The 14,714-nt window shown below is 34.3% G+C and overlaps 1 protein-coding gene across 6 annotated transcripts in view; it reads right to left on the reverse strand.

The window, feature by feature from the left end:
* The window catches only part of GAS2 (growth arrest specific 2), a 166,889-nt gene that overhangs the window by 114,972 nt on the left and 37,203 nt on the right, over positions 1–14,714 (reverse strand). For all 6 annotated transcript variants that reach the window (XM_063641903.1, XM_055282120.2, XM_055282119.2 and 3 more), the window contains 2 exons: positions 12,282–12,446; positions 1,014–1,135 (listed from right to left, as the gene is read on the reverse strand). In XM_063641903.1, coding sequence (XP_063497973.1) covers positions 1,014–1,135; positions 12,282–12,426 — 267 coding nt within the window. In that variant the 5' untranslated portion in view covers positions 12,427–12,446. The remainder of the gene's footprint in view (positions 1–1,013; positions 1,136–12,281; positions 12,447–14,714) is intronic.

A 14,714-nucleotide genomic window follows, 5' to 3' on the forward strand; every position in this document is an offset into this window, starting at 1 on the left:
TTTCTGTCAGAGTTGCAGAAAAGGCTTAACAGTTGCTTTTTGTCTTAAATTGTCTTCAACATTTTGATTTTATTATATTTTTTAGATAGAATCTTACTCTGTCACCCAGGCTGGAGTGCAATGGCGTGATCTCTGCTCACCGCAACCTTTACTTCCTGGGTTCAAGCGATTCTCCTGCCTCAGCCTCCTGAGTAGCTGGGATTATAGACATGCGTCATGATGCCAGGCTATTTTTTTTTTTTTTTTTTTAGTAGAGATGGGTTTTGGCCATGTTGGCCAGACTGGTCTCAAACTCCTGACTTCAAGTGATCTGCCCACCTCAGCCTCCCAAAGTACAGGGATTACAGGCATGAGCCACCATGCCTGGCCAACATTATTTTAATTTTTTTTATATCTCTTTTCATTCTCTATTAAAAATTAAGTACAATCTCTCTTGTTTTCTTCAAAAAAAGTCAAACACTATACTTTCATCAAGTGTTTATAATCACTAGAAAAGAATATTAGAATTAATGTGGAGAAAAGAAATCTGAGCAGTTAGAAATAAAATAATTTGTCCAAATTTACTTAGTTCAATGGTACTACTTATTTAGAATAAACAAAAAATTACAGTCCAGAAATTTTGTTCTGGTATTCTGCCATAATATTTTTGAAAACAAAGATCTATTCAGTAAATCTTTCTTGGCTAGATTTGTGCATTGCCTAATGACACAATTATTTCTCTGCTAAGTTTTTAATCAATATTTCAGATTCATTGAGTTTATACACAATACTCTTTTAATACCGTCATTTTTCATAAGCTTTTATTTAATTATATTCACCAAAAGGATTATGCAATTTATGTAATTAGAGTGCAAATAACACGTTACCTAATTAAAAAGAACACTCTGTACTTTGTTGTTAGTATAGACCTTGATGCATCCGTTCACAATAAATTTTTTAATTACACACAATTTATAAGCAATTATAAATGTAATCTACTACCTAAGAGTGATTTTTGCATTGGGATCTTTTACCTTTGTGGGCTTGTTAGCATCCATGCTCTCCTTGAATTTCTCCTGCACAGTTTCTGCAAGTTGACAGAGCAAGGCACCATTGTCCAACTTCTCCATAAAAGTTTCTGCTGTAATCTCCTTCCCTGAAATAACAAAAAGAAGCATTATAAAAGGAAAACCAAATGTCAGATTCACACTAAATAAAATATTTGACACAGTTTTATCACTAAAATTGCTATTCTAGCTGAGTTACATAGCTGGGATAGGAGCTTACCAGAAATAGTCATTTCTTTGGAATTTTCTATCTTCCTTTGGTTGCAAGAATCTCAACATTTAATATTTTCATAACATAGTGCTAACTACGTAACAGTTTTATTTCATATTAAAGGTGGCAAAATGATATCCTGGGTGAAAGAGTTCCATCATTTAGTAATCAAGGGGAATGAAAACTAACCAACAAAACTCAAAGAGCCAGCTTTACCAGTGATTGCACAATTTGGCCTCCATTAATCATTCCATTCTCATCCTCAGTGACCCGTTCAATTACTTTGACCCACAAGGCAGGACATAATGCAGCACCAGTATTTTTTGTTAAGTGTATGTCTGACTACAAGAACGCCATAGGTCTCTTGCTTTCTCTCTCTCTCTCGACAGGATTGTACTCTGTCACGCAATCTGGAGTGCAGTGGCAGGATCACAGCGCACTGCAGTTTTGAACTCCTGGGGCTCAAGCAATCCTCCAGCCTCAGCCTCCAAAAGTACTGGGGTTACAGTCATGTAATCTAGGGTGCACCCAGCCAGATCAATTTTCTTTAATTTAAAATACAGCCATGTATGTATTTCTTAAAAACCACCATTGGGAACTTTAATAACATGGCCAATGTATAAAACCGTATCTCTAGATTCTATTGAAATGGTTTTCCTGATTAAAATAATACAGGTAGGCTGGGCACAGTAGCTCAGGCCTGTAATCCCAGAATTTTGGAAGCCCGAGGTAGGTGGATCGCTTGAGCCCATGAGTTAGAGACCAGCCATGGGGCAACATGGTGAAACCCCATTTCTACAAAAACACAAAAATTAGCCAGGCATGGTGGTGCATGCCTGCATGCAGTCCCAGCTACTCGGGAGGCTGAGGTGGGAGGATGGCTTGTGCCTGGGAGGCAGAGGCTGCAGTGAGCTGAGATCGTGCCACTGCACTGCTTTCTTATATACTCTTTCAAAACATATCTTTCTTAAAGCCCCCTCCTTTTTTGTTTCCTATTAATCTAAGTTTCAGAATATTCCATTTTCCTGCCTTATTGTTTCTGTAAATTATTAGTCAGAAGTCCTACAGATTTAAGCTTCCTTCTATTTCTCATGTCATAACCTTAATAAAAATATTCATAATGTGATACTTAAACCTCTAGCAACAAGAACCATGGCTATTCTTTGTGTCCTCAACTTCTCTCTCCAATACATATCATGCTCACTGCTAAAATTAAGATGGTTAAACACCGTCCTCACTGAGGCATTCTCCAGACACCTTTATTGCACAATCCCTAATTTTCTCCTTTACCTGGAATATGAAAACTAAGCACTTTAACCCAATATCCAAAGGTCTCCCTGTATTCCTCTAACCCATCTTTCTCATCTAACATCCCTACACCCTGCTCCGTGATCTGTCTATAGGCTGCCTTCACAGATTCCCCTTGCAGACCTTTCTATTTCTGCTGCTATGCTTTTGTTCCTGGTATGGCCCCCAACTTCAATGTCCTACCTTCTACCTCCTTGGACAAGTTCTATCTTTAATCAGAGTTCCAGAAAGAGATTTGTCCAGTACACATTGATCTGTTTTCCGTATGTCATACTCATGAATATCACTTACTCTGGCACTGATCAAACGTATTCTATTGTTAGTAGTATGTTTTGTATGCAGCGTTTGTCTTCTTTAGTATGTTATAAACCTTGAGGTATATCTTTTTTTTATTACTATTTTTTGTATCTCCTACAGAGGTAAACATAATGTTATTCACATATTAGGCACCTAGTAAATGTGCTAAGTGAACATGTGAATGAACAAATGAAGAAATAAACTGCGAGAAAACTTTGAGAAGTCATTAATATTATTTTTGTGAAACACAGTTAAGTTAAAAGCAAAAAAAAAAAGAAATTATTTCAAAGTTTTATACCAAGATGCTCAAGGCTTATCTTTTATCTTAAGAAACATGCATGTAGCTCAATTCCATGAACCTTAAAATAAATATAATCCGGCCGGGTGCGGTGGCTCACTCCTGTAATCCCAGCACTTTGGGAGGCCAAGACGGGCAGATCACCTGAGATCAGGAGTTCAAGACCAACCTGGCTAACTTGGTGAAACCCTGCCTCTACTAAAAATACAAAAATTAGCCAGGTATGGTGGCACATGCCTGTAATCCCAGCTACTTGTGAGGATGAGGCAGGAGAATGGCTTGAACCTGGGAGGCGGAGGTTGCAGTGAGCAGAGATCACACCACTGCACTGCAGCTTGGGCGATAGAGTGACACTCTGTCTCATAAATAAATAAATAAATAAATAAATAAATAAATAAATAAAATCCGACTGGAACAACAGATGAACCATTTAAGTTAAACTCACAATATCTAATATATTTGGATTTCAAGAAACATCTGCTTAAAATGACTTTTTTTTTCCATTTTGGGGAGCAGTCTTAGGGAAAAAGAATTACTTTTTAAACAAATGTTCTTTTTCCCCTACTGGGTAGTTCATATTTTAGCCCCCAATTAAAATAATGACTTCTGCAGGTGGAAAAACATCAGTAGCTTTAAATACTCACTACACAGGTAGCCTGTGCAGAACTTTTATTTCAAAATTGTGTGCAGCTCAGTTCAGAAACGAAAGTAGCATGCCCAAAATACAAAAAAGCCAGCATAACAGAATTTGTATTGTGTATGCAACATATTGGCCTGCATTTTCTCTTTTTTTCTTTTCTTTTTTTTTTTTTTTTTTTTTTAGCAGAAAGTGACTAGCCACAGGCTGGAGTGCAGTGGTGCGATCTCGTCAGGCTGGAGTGCAGTGACATGATCTCGGCTCACTGCAACCTCTGCCTCCCAAGTAGCTGGGACTACAGGCATGCACCACCATGCCCAGCTAATTTTTGTATTTTTAGTAGAGACAGGGTTTCACCATGTTGGCCTGGATGGTTTTGATCTCTTGACCTAGTGATCTGCCCGCCTCAGCCTCCCAAAGTGCTGGGATTACAGGCATGAGCCACCGCTCCAGGCCACATTTTCTAATAAGAAAATTATTTCACAAAATTACAGAAAGTAAATATTAGAAATAATTTTCTTAATTATAATGTTATTCAAATATGTTTAAATTTTAAGATAAAGAAGATAAACTTTACTCTAAATTGTTGAATTATTTCTTTACAAATTACTTGCAAGATTTTCTACATTTGTAATAGATCTTTATGTATTCTTATTTCATTAAGCTCGATGGCAATTTGAAGATTCCATTCATAATTTTAAGTTATAAGATAGTTACAAAATACTTAAAAGAACATGTAAATCATAAAAAGAAAAAAAAATGGCTTTCATTAAAAAGCCATTAACAATTTACCAAAGGTATGATTTTTACTTTTTATGCATTATATCTTTTTAGTTATCCTGTTTTTCATGAATACTTGTAAAAAGAATTTCACATTGAACATCTGTATCTAATGAAAAATATATTAGGTGTCAGCTTTCAATTCTGTATATTTTATAGCTCTGAAAGGTGAGTTTTTTTTGGCTGAAACAGACTATTACATACTTTATAGTTGAAATGTACTACCTCAAATGAAGAAAAAACACAAGTCTGAGACTTTTTTAAAAAACTTCATGTGTAACATATTTTCTTTCCAATGATTAAAAATTATTAAATATATACTTTATGATTACAATCAATATATGATTGTAAGAAATCAGTTATAATCTTTATATGGGAATGATACATTATCTCATTCTTTATTACATTAATATTATCAACAGTTTTTTTTTTTTTGTCCTTTTTTTTTTTTTGTATTTTTTTTTTTTTTTTATACTTTAGGGTTTTAGGGTACATGTGCACAATGTGCAGGTTTGTTACATATGTATCCATGTGCCATGTTGATTTCCTGCACCCATTAACTCGTCATTTAGCATTAGGTGTATCTCCTAATGCTGTCCCTCCCCCCTCCCCCCACCCCACAACAGTCCCCGGAGTGTGATGTTCCCCTTCCTGTGTCCATGAGTTCTCATTGTTCAATTCCCACCTATGAGTGAGAACATGCGGTGTTTGGTTTTTTGTCCTTGCGATAGTTTACTGAGAATGATGTTTTCCAGTTTCAACCATGTCCCTACAAAGGACACGAACTCATCATTTTTTATGGCTGCATAGTATTCCATGGTGTATATGTGCCACATTTTTTTCAAAAAAAAAACAATATAAAAGTAGCTGAATTTATCCATGGCAAATTCTTGAGAATAGGCTGTGTAGAAATAATTACACTTTTTCAAGTAAAAGTCATACGAAGGTAAATATCTCTGTTACACAGAATCAGATCTTCTTTAGTTTAAACTGTGCACCTGGTTTAACACATCAGACTACATGTACTGGAAGCAGTGTGATTTTAGCACTGGAGAATCATTTCTTCCCTAACCTCAGCATTTCATCGTGGTTGGTGTTTGTAGGGAAAGAAAGAACAATAAATGAATACAATTAAATCATGTTAAAGTCCTGACTGGCGCTGGTCCGTAAAGACATTGGTTTGAACATTAATCTAGAGTGTCCTAGTCTAGAAGTAATAGTTTCACTTCCTGAATTTATAATTGCGATATTTGGTCTTCACATGATTAATTTAGTCAAGAATGACAACTTGCCAGTAGATCAAAATCAGGAAATTTGATTAAATATTGTGGCTAGTTGCTTTATGTTGAAACATTATAGCTCAATGGTGGGATATAGACATCTGCCTGAAATATTTTGCCAGGCAACTATAATCAACATGCATACATATACACATCAGTGGTTTCCTCCCAGAAATATGTTTGCCATAACTTTTATAAAGATTTACGTATCAGCCTATAAGTGTTTTAGACTGGGGCCACCTGGAAAAAATAATCCTTTTAATTTTCTAAGTTGCTGAGAAAGAATGTTTTCTTCCCAATAAATTAGCAGTATTAAATTTCTAAAGAATTCTAATAATCATATTTAACAGTTGAGTTCTTATTATATGTCAAGTACTGTTCTAAGCATTTTACATGTATTCATGTATTGAGTCTTCTCAAGAAAACTGTGAAGTGGGTGCTACTATTATATCCATTTTACAGATAATGAAACAGATGTGCAGATTAAGTAACTTGCCTCAGGTCACCTAATTCGCGGGTAGAGGAACTTGGCTCTTTGGCAATTTAGGTTCAGAGTCCATGCTTTTAGCCACTATGCTGGACTACTTAAATGTTTGCTGAATACACAAATGACTATTTTCCATGACAATGCTTTCTCCCTCATGCCACTGTCTTTTTCTATGTAGAAACACCACAGAAACCTCTTTAGAGGGGAAAAAAAAAGCTTGGGATGGAAGATTGTGGTGCTGAAAAATGAATAGCAATCCACCTTGTAGATTGGAGAATGGCTAACAATATCATTCAGGCAAGTTCTGGTATTTGGCATGATTCACTGAAGAAGAAAGTTGATATATTTTTAATCCCTAAAGATGATCCAGATGCTATCAAATTCTATTTTCATCCCCACTGTATTTCTCAATACAAATATATTTTCTAACTGGAGAATTCAAAGTGGTTCATATGCTCTCTTTAACCAAAATTATTCAGTATTTTGAGACTAAAGTTTCAAGTTTGTGAGATAGGAAACAGTTCATTATATGCAAAATCCCCAGACCAGCACCTGCTTCACACTGATTTTCAAGTGTCTACCCTGCATTTACATCAAAAAAAGATCAAGCTGGTTCTGCTGCACAAGTCACATACAAAATTAGGATAACTGCTCTGAAAGGTGTCAACTTGTGAACATGAAGGTTATTCTGTAAACTTTTGAACTAACACAAGATACCACCTGTCCTAAGGAATTTTTATTGGCTATACCAAGAATGTGAGAACCCTGCAGAATAAGTATCTGGTAAAAGGCCCACAAGAAAAAAGAAAAGCAAGCTGTTCCAAATTCATTAGATAGTAGCTGTATTTGATAGCAGCAACCCTAATAAATAGGTGCTTACATTTTTAATGCTGAAAATGTTATTTTTAAGAATAACTGAAAAAAATGAAATGTTACATATTGCTCATATTAAGTGGAAAACAACTGCATTTTCTTTTATATGCATGTACAAAGCTCAGAGAAAGGGAAAATCACCATGACATCAACTGTCAATGCATTTTCTAAACATAAGTAAAATCAATTCAGCACAACTTGATTTTTAATATATCTGATGATTTATTCAAAGTCCCTGCATTATCCAAACACATATGCCTATATCCTAAAGATCTATAAGCTTTAAGAACAATTTTAATTTATTTCATGTTTAACAACTATAATCCTTTCTTTAAAATATATATACTCTCATGTAATTTATATAGCATTAGACAAATATTAATTGAAAATAAAGGTAAGCCATCATTTTAAATTAAAAATACATGTGAAATAGACAATTTGAGAACACTTATTTTAATATATAATCAAAGCCAAGCCAATAATATTCTTAAAAAGTCCATCAATAATTATAAAAGTAGTAGAATATGTCTAATGTATTTGAATAATGGGTGGTTGCCATAATCCAGGACTGTTAATGTAATAACATGCTGTTTGCTCACAATGACAATTAAAAATTTCCCCATGATTTATTTATTTGTGCATTTCACGTTCTAATATACCCTAAGGGCATAGTTAAATAACAAATTGGCAATATTTGGTTCATGAGCAAAAATAACAAAAGACCTAAAATAAAAATGAAATGTGTATATTTAATGTACAATAGGCAACAATGGCTAAAGAAACTTTACAAAAAGTTTACAAAAAGAAAGATGATAAGATCTTCATGACTGCTTTGCTGTCTTTTTTGAATGTTGGTCACAAAACTGCTCCATGGTGCCAGCCATTATTCAAAAACATACTAGGACTACGAAGAGTATTTTCTATAAGATCAGCAGATATATCCAAGGATATGTAAATAGTCAGTGAATATTACATGATAATCTTCTCATTAATCAGTGTGTGCTACCCCCTAGAGAAATCCCAGCTACTATAGACCACTTATTCATTTTAACTAGTTAACATCACAAGATAGCTGGTATTTTATATTCTAATATATAAATTTCAGCTAGCTTAAAAGTTTGCAGTTGATGCTTTAATCCTATGCCTAGGAATTTAAAATGATATTTATTACTATTAGTGATTAAGTAAGTATATTTCCTGGAAATGACAGTATAATACATACATATGTTATATGAATATGAACATTGGTTTATGAACTAACAAAATCACTTTCTTCTCTATCGAATCATTTTTATCCATCAAAATATCAGAATACAAATGGAGTATTATTTAAGGAACCATGTTTTTAATAGACAGTTTATATGTAGGATCAGAAATATCTGAATTTAGAATATCATTAATATGCCTTTTGAAAAGTATAAAAGAAAAAAATTACATTTTAGACAAGTATACTAGAAATAAGCAGCAAATTTGCACAACAGCAAAACCTAATTAAAAGCTTTAATTTAATATGTAAATTTCTACCTCACCTAGGAATTCAGAGGAGCTATATCAGTTCCGAAGCTACTTTCAAGACTTACTATCTTTTTACGTTTTTTACTTTTTATCTCTTTCAAGTAGATAAAAAGCAAGACTTGAAAAAGAACTGCAAAATAAAAGTCTGCAAATATTTCTGAAGTGACAAAACAGCCAATAATAAATTATTTTAAAATTCACTTTAATTTTTCTATTTCCAAAGTATGTGAATACTAAATGTATCTAAGTGTAAGAAAAATATCTTCTAACATAACTATAAATTTATTCTTACCCTCCTTATTATCACCATTCTAGTACACAATGCATTTTTCTACCTCCAAATGTTTTACCACTTTTTAATAATCTCAAGTTATTAGTACACTTCTCAAGTTGCCATGAGAGTATTGACTTGAAGTCTATTATCTGTCTACTTTGTATGAACTGAAGTCAATTCAAAGGTCAAACTTTACTGTATCTTGAGATTCTTTTAGGATTCCTTTTCTGAGAAAATTTCATAAACCATCAGTTGCATTTGTGTTATAACTACTACCATTAAAAAAGTCTTAATTTGAAAAAAAGTCATTCATTTATGTAAATCTTCTCCTTATCTATATATATATATATTAATGACTGTCTCAACTACCCCAAACTGGGTCTCAAGAGATGGCTTTCCTAAAACTCAGACTTTTGGATCTGGAAAGGACATTAGAGATCATCTACTTCAACCCCTTCATTTTATGGTTGAGGACACTGAGCCCAGAAAAGATAGCTGAGTGACTTTGGGCAAGTTTCCTACCAAGTAGCAGAGCCAGAACCAGAGGCCAGGTCTCCTGATGCCCAGTTAGGAGCCAGGTCTCCTGATTTTTAATCCAAGGATCTTTCCATTACACACACTGACTCTCTATTCTTTGAGGCTGTCTTGGGCTGCTCACACTGATCAAGCTGCCTTGTAAATGACCACACTCACTAAATAAAATGCCCTTGATGACAAGTCACAGGACATTATAGCATACCTGTATAAGCAGGCTATACTGTAATTAATCACACTCTTCCTCTGTTTAGAACATTTCAATGGCTTCTCATAGATCATACTGTAAATTATAAGCTCTTTAATATGATTTTCAAAGTAATATATGATCTAGCCCGAACATGTCTCATGAAACTCTCTTCCTCTTTTCTGTTGAAACTAGACTTGCTTCATTGCTTGCAATGTACCAAGCTCCTTCCTACCTCAACACATGCCCTTCCCTCCTCGCAAAGGCTCTTACCCCATGTTTGGTCTGGCTAGCTATTAATCTTCAGTTTTCAGTTTAAATATACGTTCCCATAAAGAAGATTTCACAAGCCCTCTGATCCCTTGCCCTACTCCCACCTCAATTTACATTTTAATTGCAACTTGTATCTTTTAGTGTTTATAACAAGTAATAGATTATATATTCAATTACTTATTTACTGTGTTTTTTTGCTAATCTAAGCTTTGCAAGAATAGGTACTATGTCTATTCTTAATCACTGTCCTCCATTACCTAGATGACTGTCTGGAACACAATAATGATAATAGTTATTATTTACTGCTTGATTATGTGCCATACCTTCTTCTAAAGAAAATTATCTCATTCAAACCCCCAACAATCTCATAAGGTCGGTTTTATTATGGTATTTATTTTACAGATTATATAACTGAGACACAGTGCAATAAGACACTTGCCCAGTATCACATAATAAGTGGTAAAACCAAGATTTGAATTGAAGCATTCTTATTCCAGAGTCCATTTTTTTTTTACCAATGCTTATGCTGCTGCACACTCAAATGTTTGTTGAAAAAAAAGAATAAATTTATGCACAAAATCAAATTAAGTTTTACTGAACTATATAAGCAGAATAATAATAACAACAATATAGTGTTTACTAGGGCCAGATACTGTTCAAAGTATTATACATATTTTAATCATTCACTGCCACAGCAGCCCTAAAAAGTAGTTACTACTGTTATTACCACTGTATAGATGAGGAAAATGAAGCACAAGAGAGGTAAGTAATTTGCCCAAGATCACACTGCTAGCAAGTGGCAGAGGTGGGGTTCAAACACAGGCAGTCTATTTCCAGCGCCTGTGCTCTTAACTTTTATTCTATACTACCATATTTGTGATTGCCTGTATCTGAAAACTGATAGCTCAAATTTAATAATTAATTACTAATATGGCAATCATTAGTGAACCCCAAAAAGACAGCAGAGAGAGAAAAATCCATCTGTTTAGGCTTAAATAACTCCCTCTCCTTGATGGAGATAAAAGGTCCTCCTCTGCATGAATGAATTACTGAAAGGTGTAGCCCCTTCCTTCTGGGGCAGACACTTCCATAGCAGTGTGAAGGGTCTTTCTAGGGAGTGTCTTCTTCTTTTTCTGACCTCACTATCTGTTGGTGAAGGGTACAATTTGCATACCCATATTCAGTAGCCTTGGTTAGACTACACAGTTGCCAAAATTGTGTGCACACCATGAAGAAAAAAGAAATATAGGATAAAGAAATCCTAGGATAAGGACTAAACAATAAATAAATACAAAAGCCATGCAAAAAATCCAGAGCCATGGAGAGCAAGCAAAACCCTGATAAAATGTGCTAAACCTCTGCCAAACCTTGCTAAAATTTCAGATGGACAGGGTGCGCCTCACTAAGCTCTTTAGTTTCATTAGCTAGAAAATGAGGATAACAACTGTTACCTTGACAGATGATTTAAATAATAAAATAGTGCTGATGAAATCTCCCCTGCAAATGATATGCTCAAATCTTATATCTTATAAAGTCTACAGGGATCTTTTTTCTCACATTTAAATTAAATTTATTCTCTATAAAAAACTTAGTGGCAATAGTGTTGCGATATATGATGATCCTTTAAACATGTGATTCTATTTTTCACATAGTTGAAATTTTATCCTGTGAATATGAAAGCACAACAGCAACAAAAGGAGAGGCATCTTTACCAGGAGGTAGCATGAGGTCAGCAAAAGTACTGTTAGACTAGACCTTAAAAACAAAAGCAAATGGAAAAGAAAAATTTTAGTTCAGGGTTGGATGACTCTAGTCAGCTCATTTGGAAAAAGAATACATGATTTTGTTCCTGAGTTTGGGTATTCAGCAGTTTTAGAAGGTGTGCTGTAAAAGTAGGGCAAAGAAATCCAGATTTAGAAGCCAGATTTTACAGACACTGTGGCCTGTGTACGATGTCAAAAGAATAGGTCAAATTGGTCAGCTGCATGAAAGAAAAGCCAAAAATAAATCAGACCAGCATATAGATAAAATAAGCAATCTGACTGCATATTTCCACATTTGAGTGCGTCATATTGGAATTACTAAGCACAGTTAATATGACAGACATTGGGAAATTCACTTAAATTTTCCACCTGCTTCAGGTTTCCCAGATGCAAATGCCAAATAATAAAAGTCTTTCTTTCCAAGGTGCTATCACATGCTTAGGTGAAGGACACTACAGGAGGAAAAATAAAACAAAAACTGTTATCTTTGCTCACAAAATGAGATCTTATAACCTTACCTAATAGATTGGTTAACCACAAGGCCAGATCTTCTTTCATTGGTAGCAAATTAGCTTCATGTCTGCTGGCTAGCCATTGGCTATACTGATGCATATCAGAGAGGCCAGGTCCACTGCGTACCTTTGGGCTCAGAGCAGTGCACATTATTTATCCACTTGTAATACCTGTTTTGGAAACAAAAGAGCAATTGCTTTTTATACAGACTTCTCTCACAAAATGTTGTCATCATGACATTATAATGAACTGGATCCATGGGTGTTTTGATGACAGTTCAGTTTATTAATTATTAAACCCCATGAAACACTATTTGCTTTATCTGTACTGGCCCTCTCACTTTTGGCCAACCACTTAGTAGGAAACAGCAGCAATCAAAGGTCAAATAGAAAATCAAACAAGAAGCTTGAAGTTTGTGTGAAACAATATACTTGGAAAGAGCCAGTTTCTAAGCAAGAAATTCCACATATTGAAACACGAGAAAAAGTTAAAATGTTAGTGTCCAATTTGTTAACTTCCATTGTTTGGGCTATTTAAAACCATAGATTTTCACCAAATTTTACAACTGAACACTAGCAATGACAGCATTTTTACAACTCACTGTAAACACATGATCATTACCCTTAAAAATATAGCCTAAAAGGTTAAGCAAACTATGTCTTTTTTGGAGACGGCCAAGCAATCATGGACTCACAATTTAGAGAACTGGGTGAGAAGCAGGGGAAGAGGTACACCCAAAGACTCTCTACCACACTTCTCTCTTGCAGGCAAAGAAACAAGAGAAAGAAAAATTAAAAAAAATTAAAAATTAAAAATTAAAAAAGAGGATAAGTGAATTCACCAAGACCATACAGCTAGGTCATGACAGAACTAGGCTTGAACCTGAGTCTTCATATTCTGAAGACCACTACTCTTTCTGTAATGACACATTTTTACAAAATGGAATAGCCAAGAACCCATATTGAGGATAACCCAAGAACTGCAGCATAGTTCTAATAAATGCTGCCGGAGGTGTTTGTTTGTCCTCTGCTATCGCTACAACAATCTCTTTCTCTTTCTTGCTTTTTATCTTTCCACCTTATTTGTTTTACATGCTGGGTTTTGTTTGAAATTATCTTTAGAGTAGAAGTACTTAAATATCTTACATCTATAAAAATAAGGATGCTTTCATTAACCTGATCATATTGTGAGTAGTGCAATCCCCTACTTGGGTTGTAGAAAAGGTATTTGAATATATATTTGGCCTTGAATATAGCATTTTTGTTTGTTTGTTTTGTAATTTTTAGTAGAGATGGGGTTTCGCCATGTTGGCCAGGCTGGTCTTTAACTCCTGACCTCAAGTGATCCACCTGCCTCAGCCTCCCAAAATGCTGGGATTACAGGCGTTGAGCCACCATGCCCGGACAGAATATAGCACTTTCGTATTTATAGAATGTAAGACTACAGGAGAACTAATGAAGCAGTTAATATAATAGTCATAATGTTTAACAACATGCAGGATTCTACTCTGTATATAAATATGCTTACGAAATAACCAGATGCATTATGACTGTATGACAATGAAAATGAAAATATTTGCAATAGGCAAGAAGTAACGTTTATATCATATCATGAGGTTTTCAGTGATATTCCAGTATTTATGGCATTTTAAAGTTACCAATAAGTAATATATTCCCCTTTTGGTTTTATTATTTGAAACTCTACACAGTATTCCCTTCCAGTTAACCTCAAACTCTAATTCACTTAACATAAGTTAATTTCTTTTAAATATTGTTTTTGAAGAACAAATAAGACACTGGTGTTTAGAAAAATGCAAAGTGGGAACATCTCCCAAATATTTTGCTGTAGTAATAGAAAAGACTGTTGGGAGTATGAGTAAGTACCTAAAAGGTATCATAAATACAGTATTTAAAAGCACAATTTCATTTCTAATTAAATTACTCTCGAGTAATTTTTTGAAAAAATTACCATAAATTTTCTCTGAAAACATCTTATATATATCTATCTAAAGTCAACCATTGCAAATGTGAACTGCTTTCAATAGACCTTGTCATATGTTATTAGATTGTCATTACGGGAATCAGAACATCGCCACTTTTTATTATTTCGTAGTTAATAATGACATTATCCATATAAAGTCCTAAAGTTTTCTCCAAATTCTGTGATTAAACACCAAAAACCTAAAGCATTTTCTGCCCCAGTTAAAAAAAAATATGTCTAGTCTTAGAAAAACAAAACTTCTCCCTGTAGCTGGTTAAGATTCCTATATGCCTGCTAGCCTCAGAAACATTTAAGTAATACATATAAGCACATGATTCATATATTTAAATAACTAATTTAAATCTTAAAAGGGTTACCTCTAAAATGCCTTTCTTCTCAAGACACAATCTCTTCCACTACTTTCCTGAAAGTGAGATGTGGCTGTTCAGTAACTTTAC

The sequence above is a fragment of the Symphalangus syndactylus genome, chromosome 6 (assembly GCF_028878055.3).
Source record: "Symphalangus syndactylus isolate Jambi chromosome 6, NHGRI_mSymSyn1-v2.1_pri, whole genome shotgun sequence".
NCBI classification, from domain to species: domain Eukaryota; kingdom Metazoa; phylum Chordata; class Mammalia; order Primates; family Hylobatidae; genus Symphalangus; species Symphalangus syndactylus.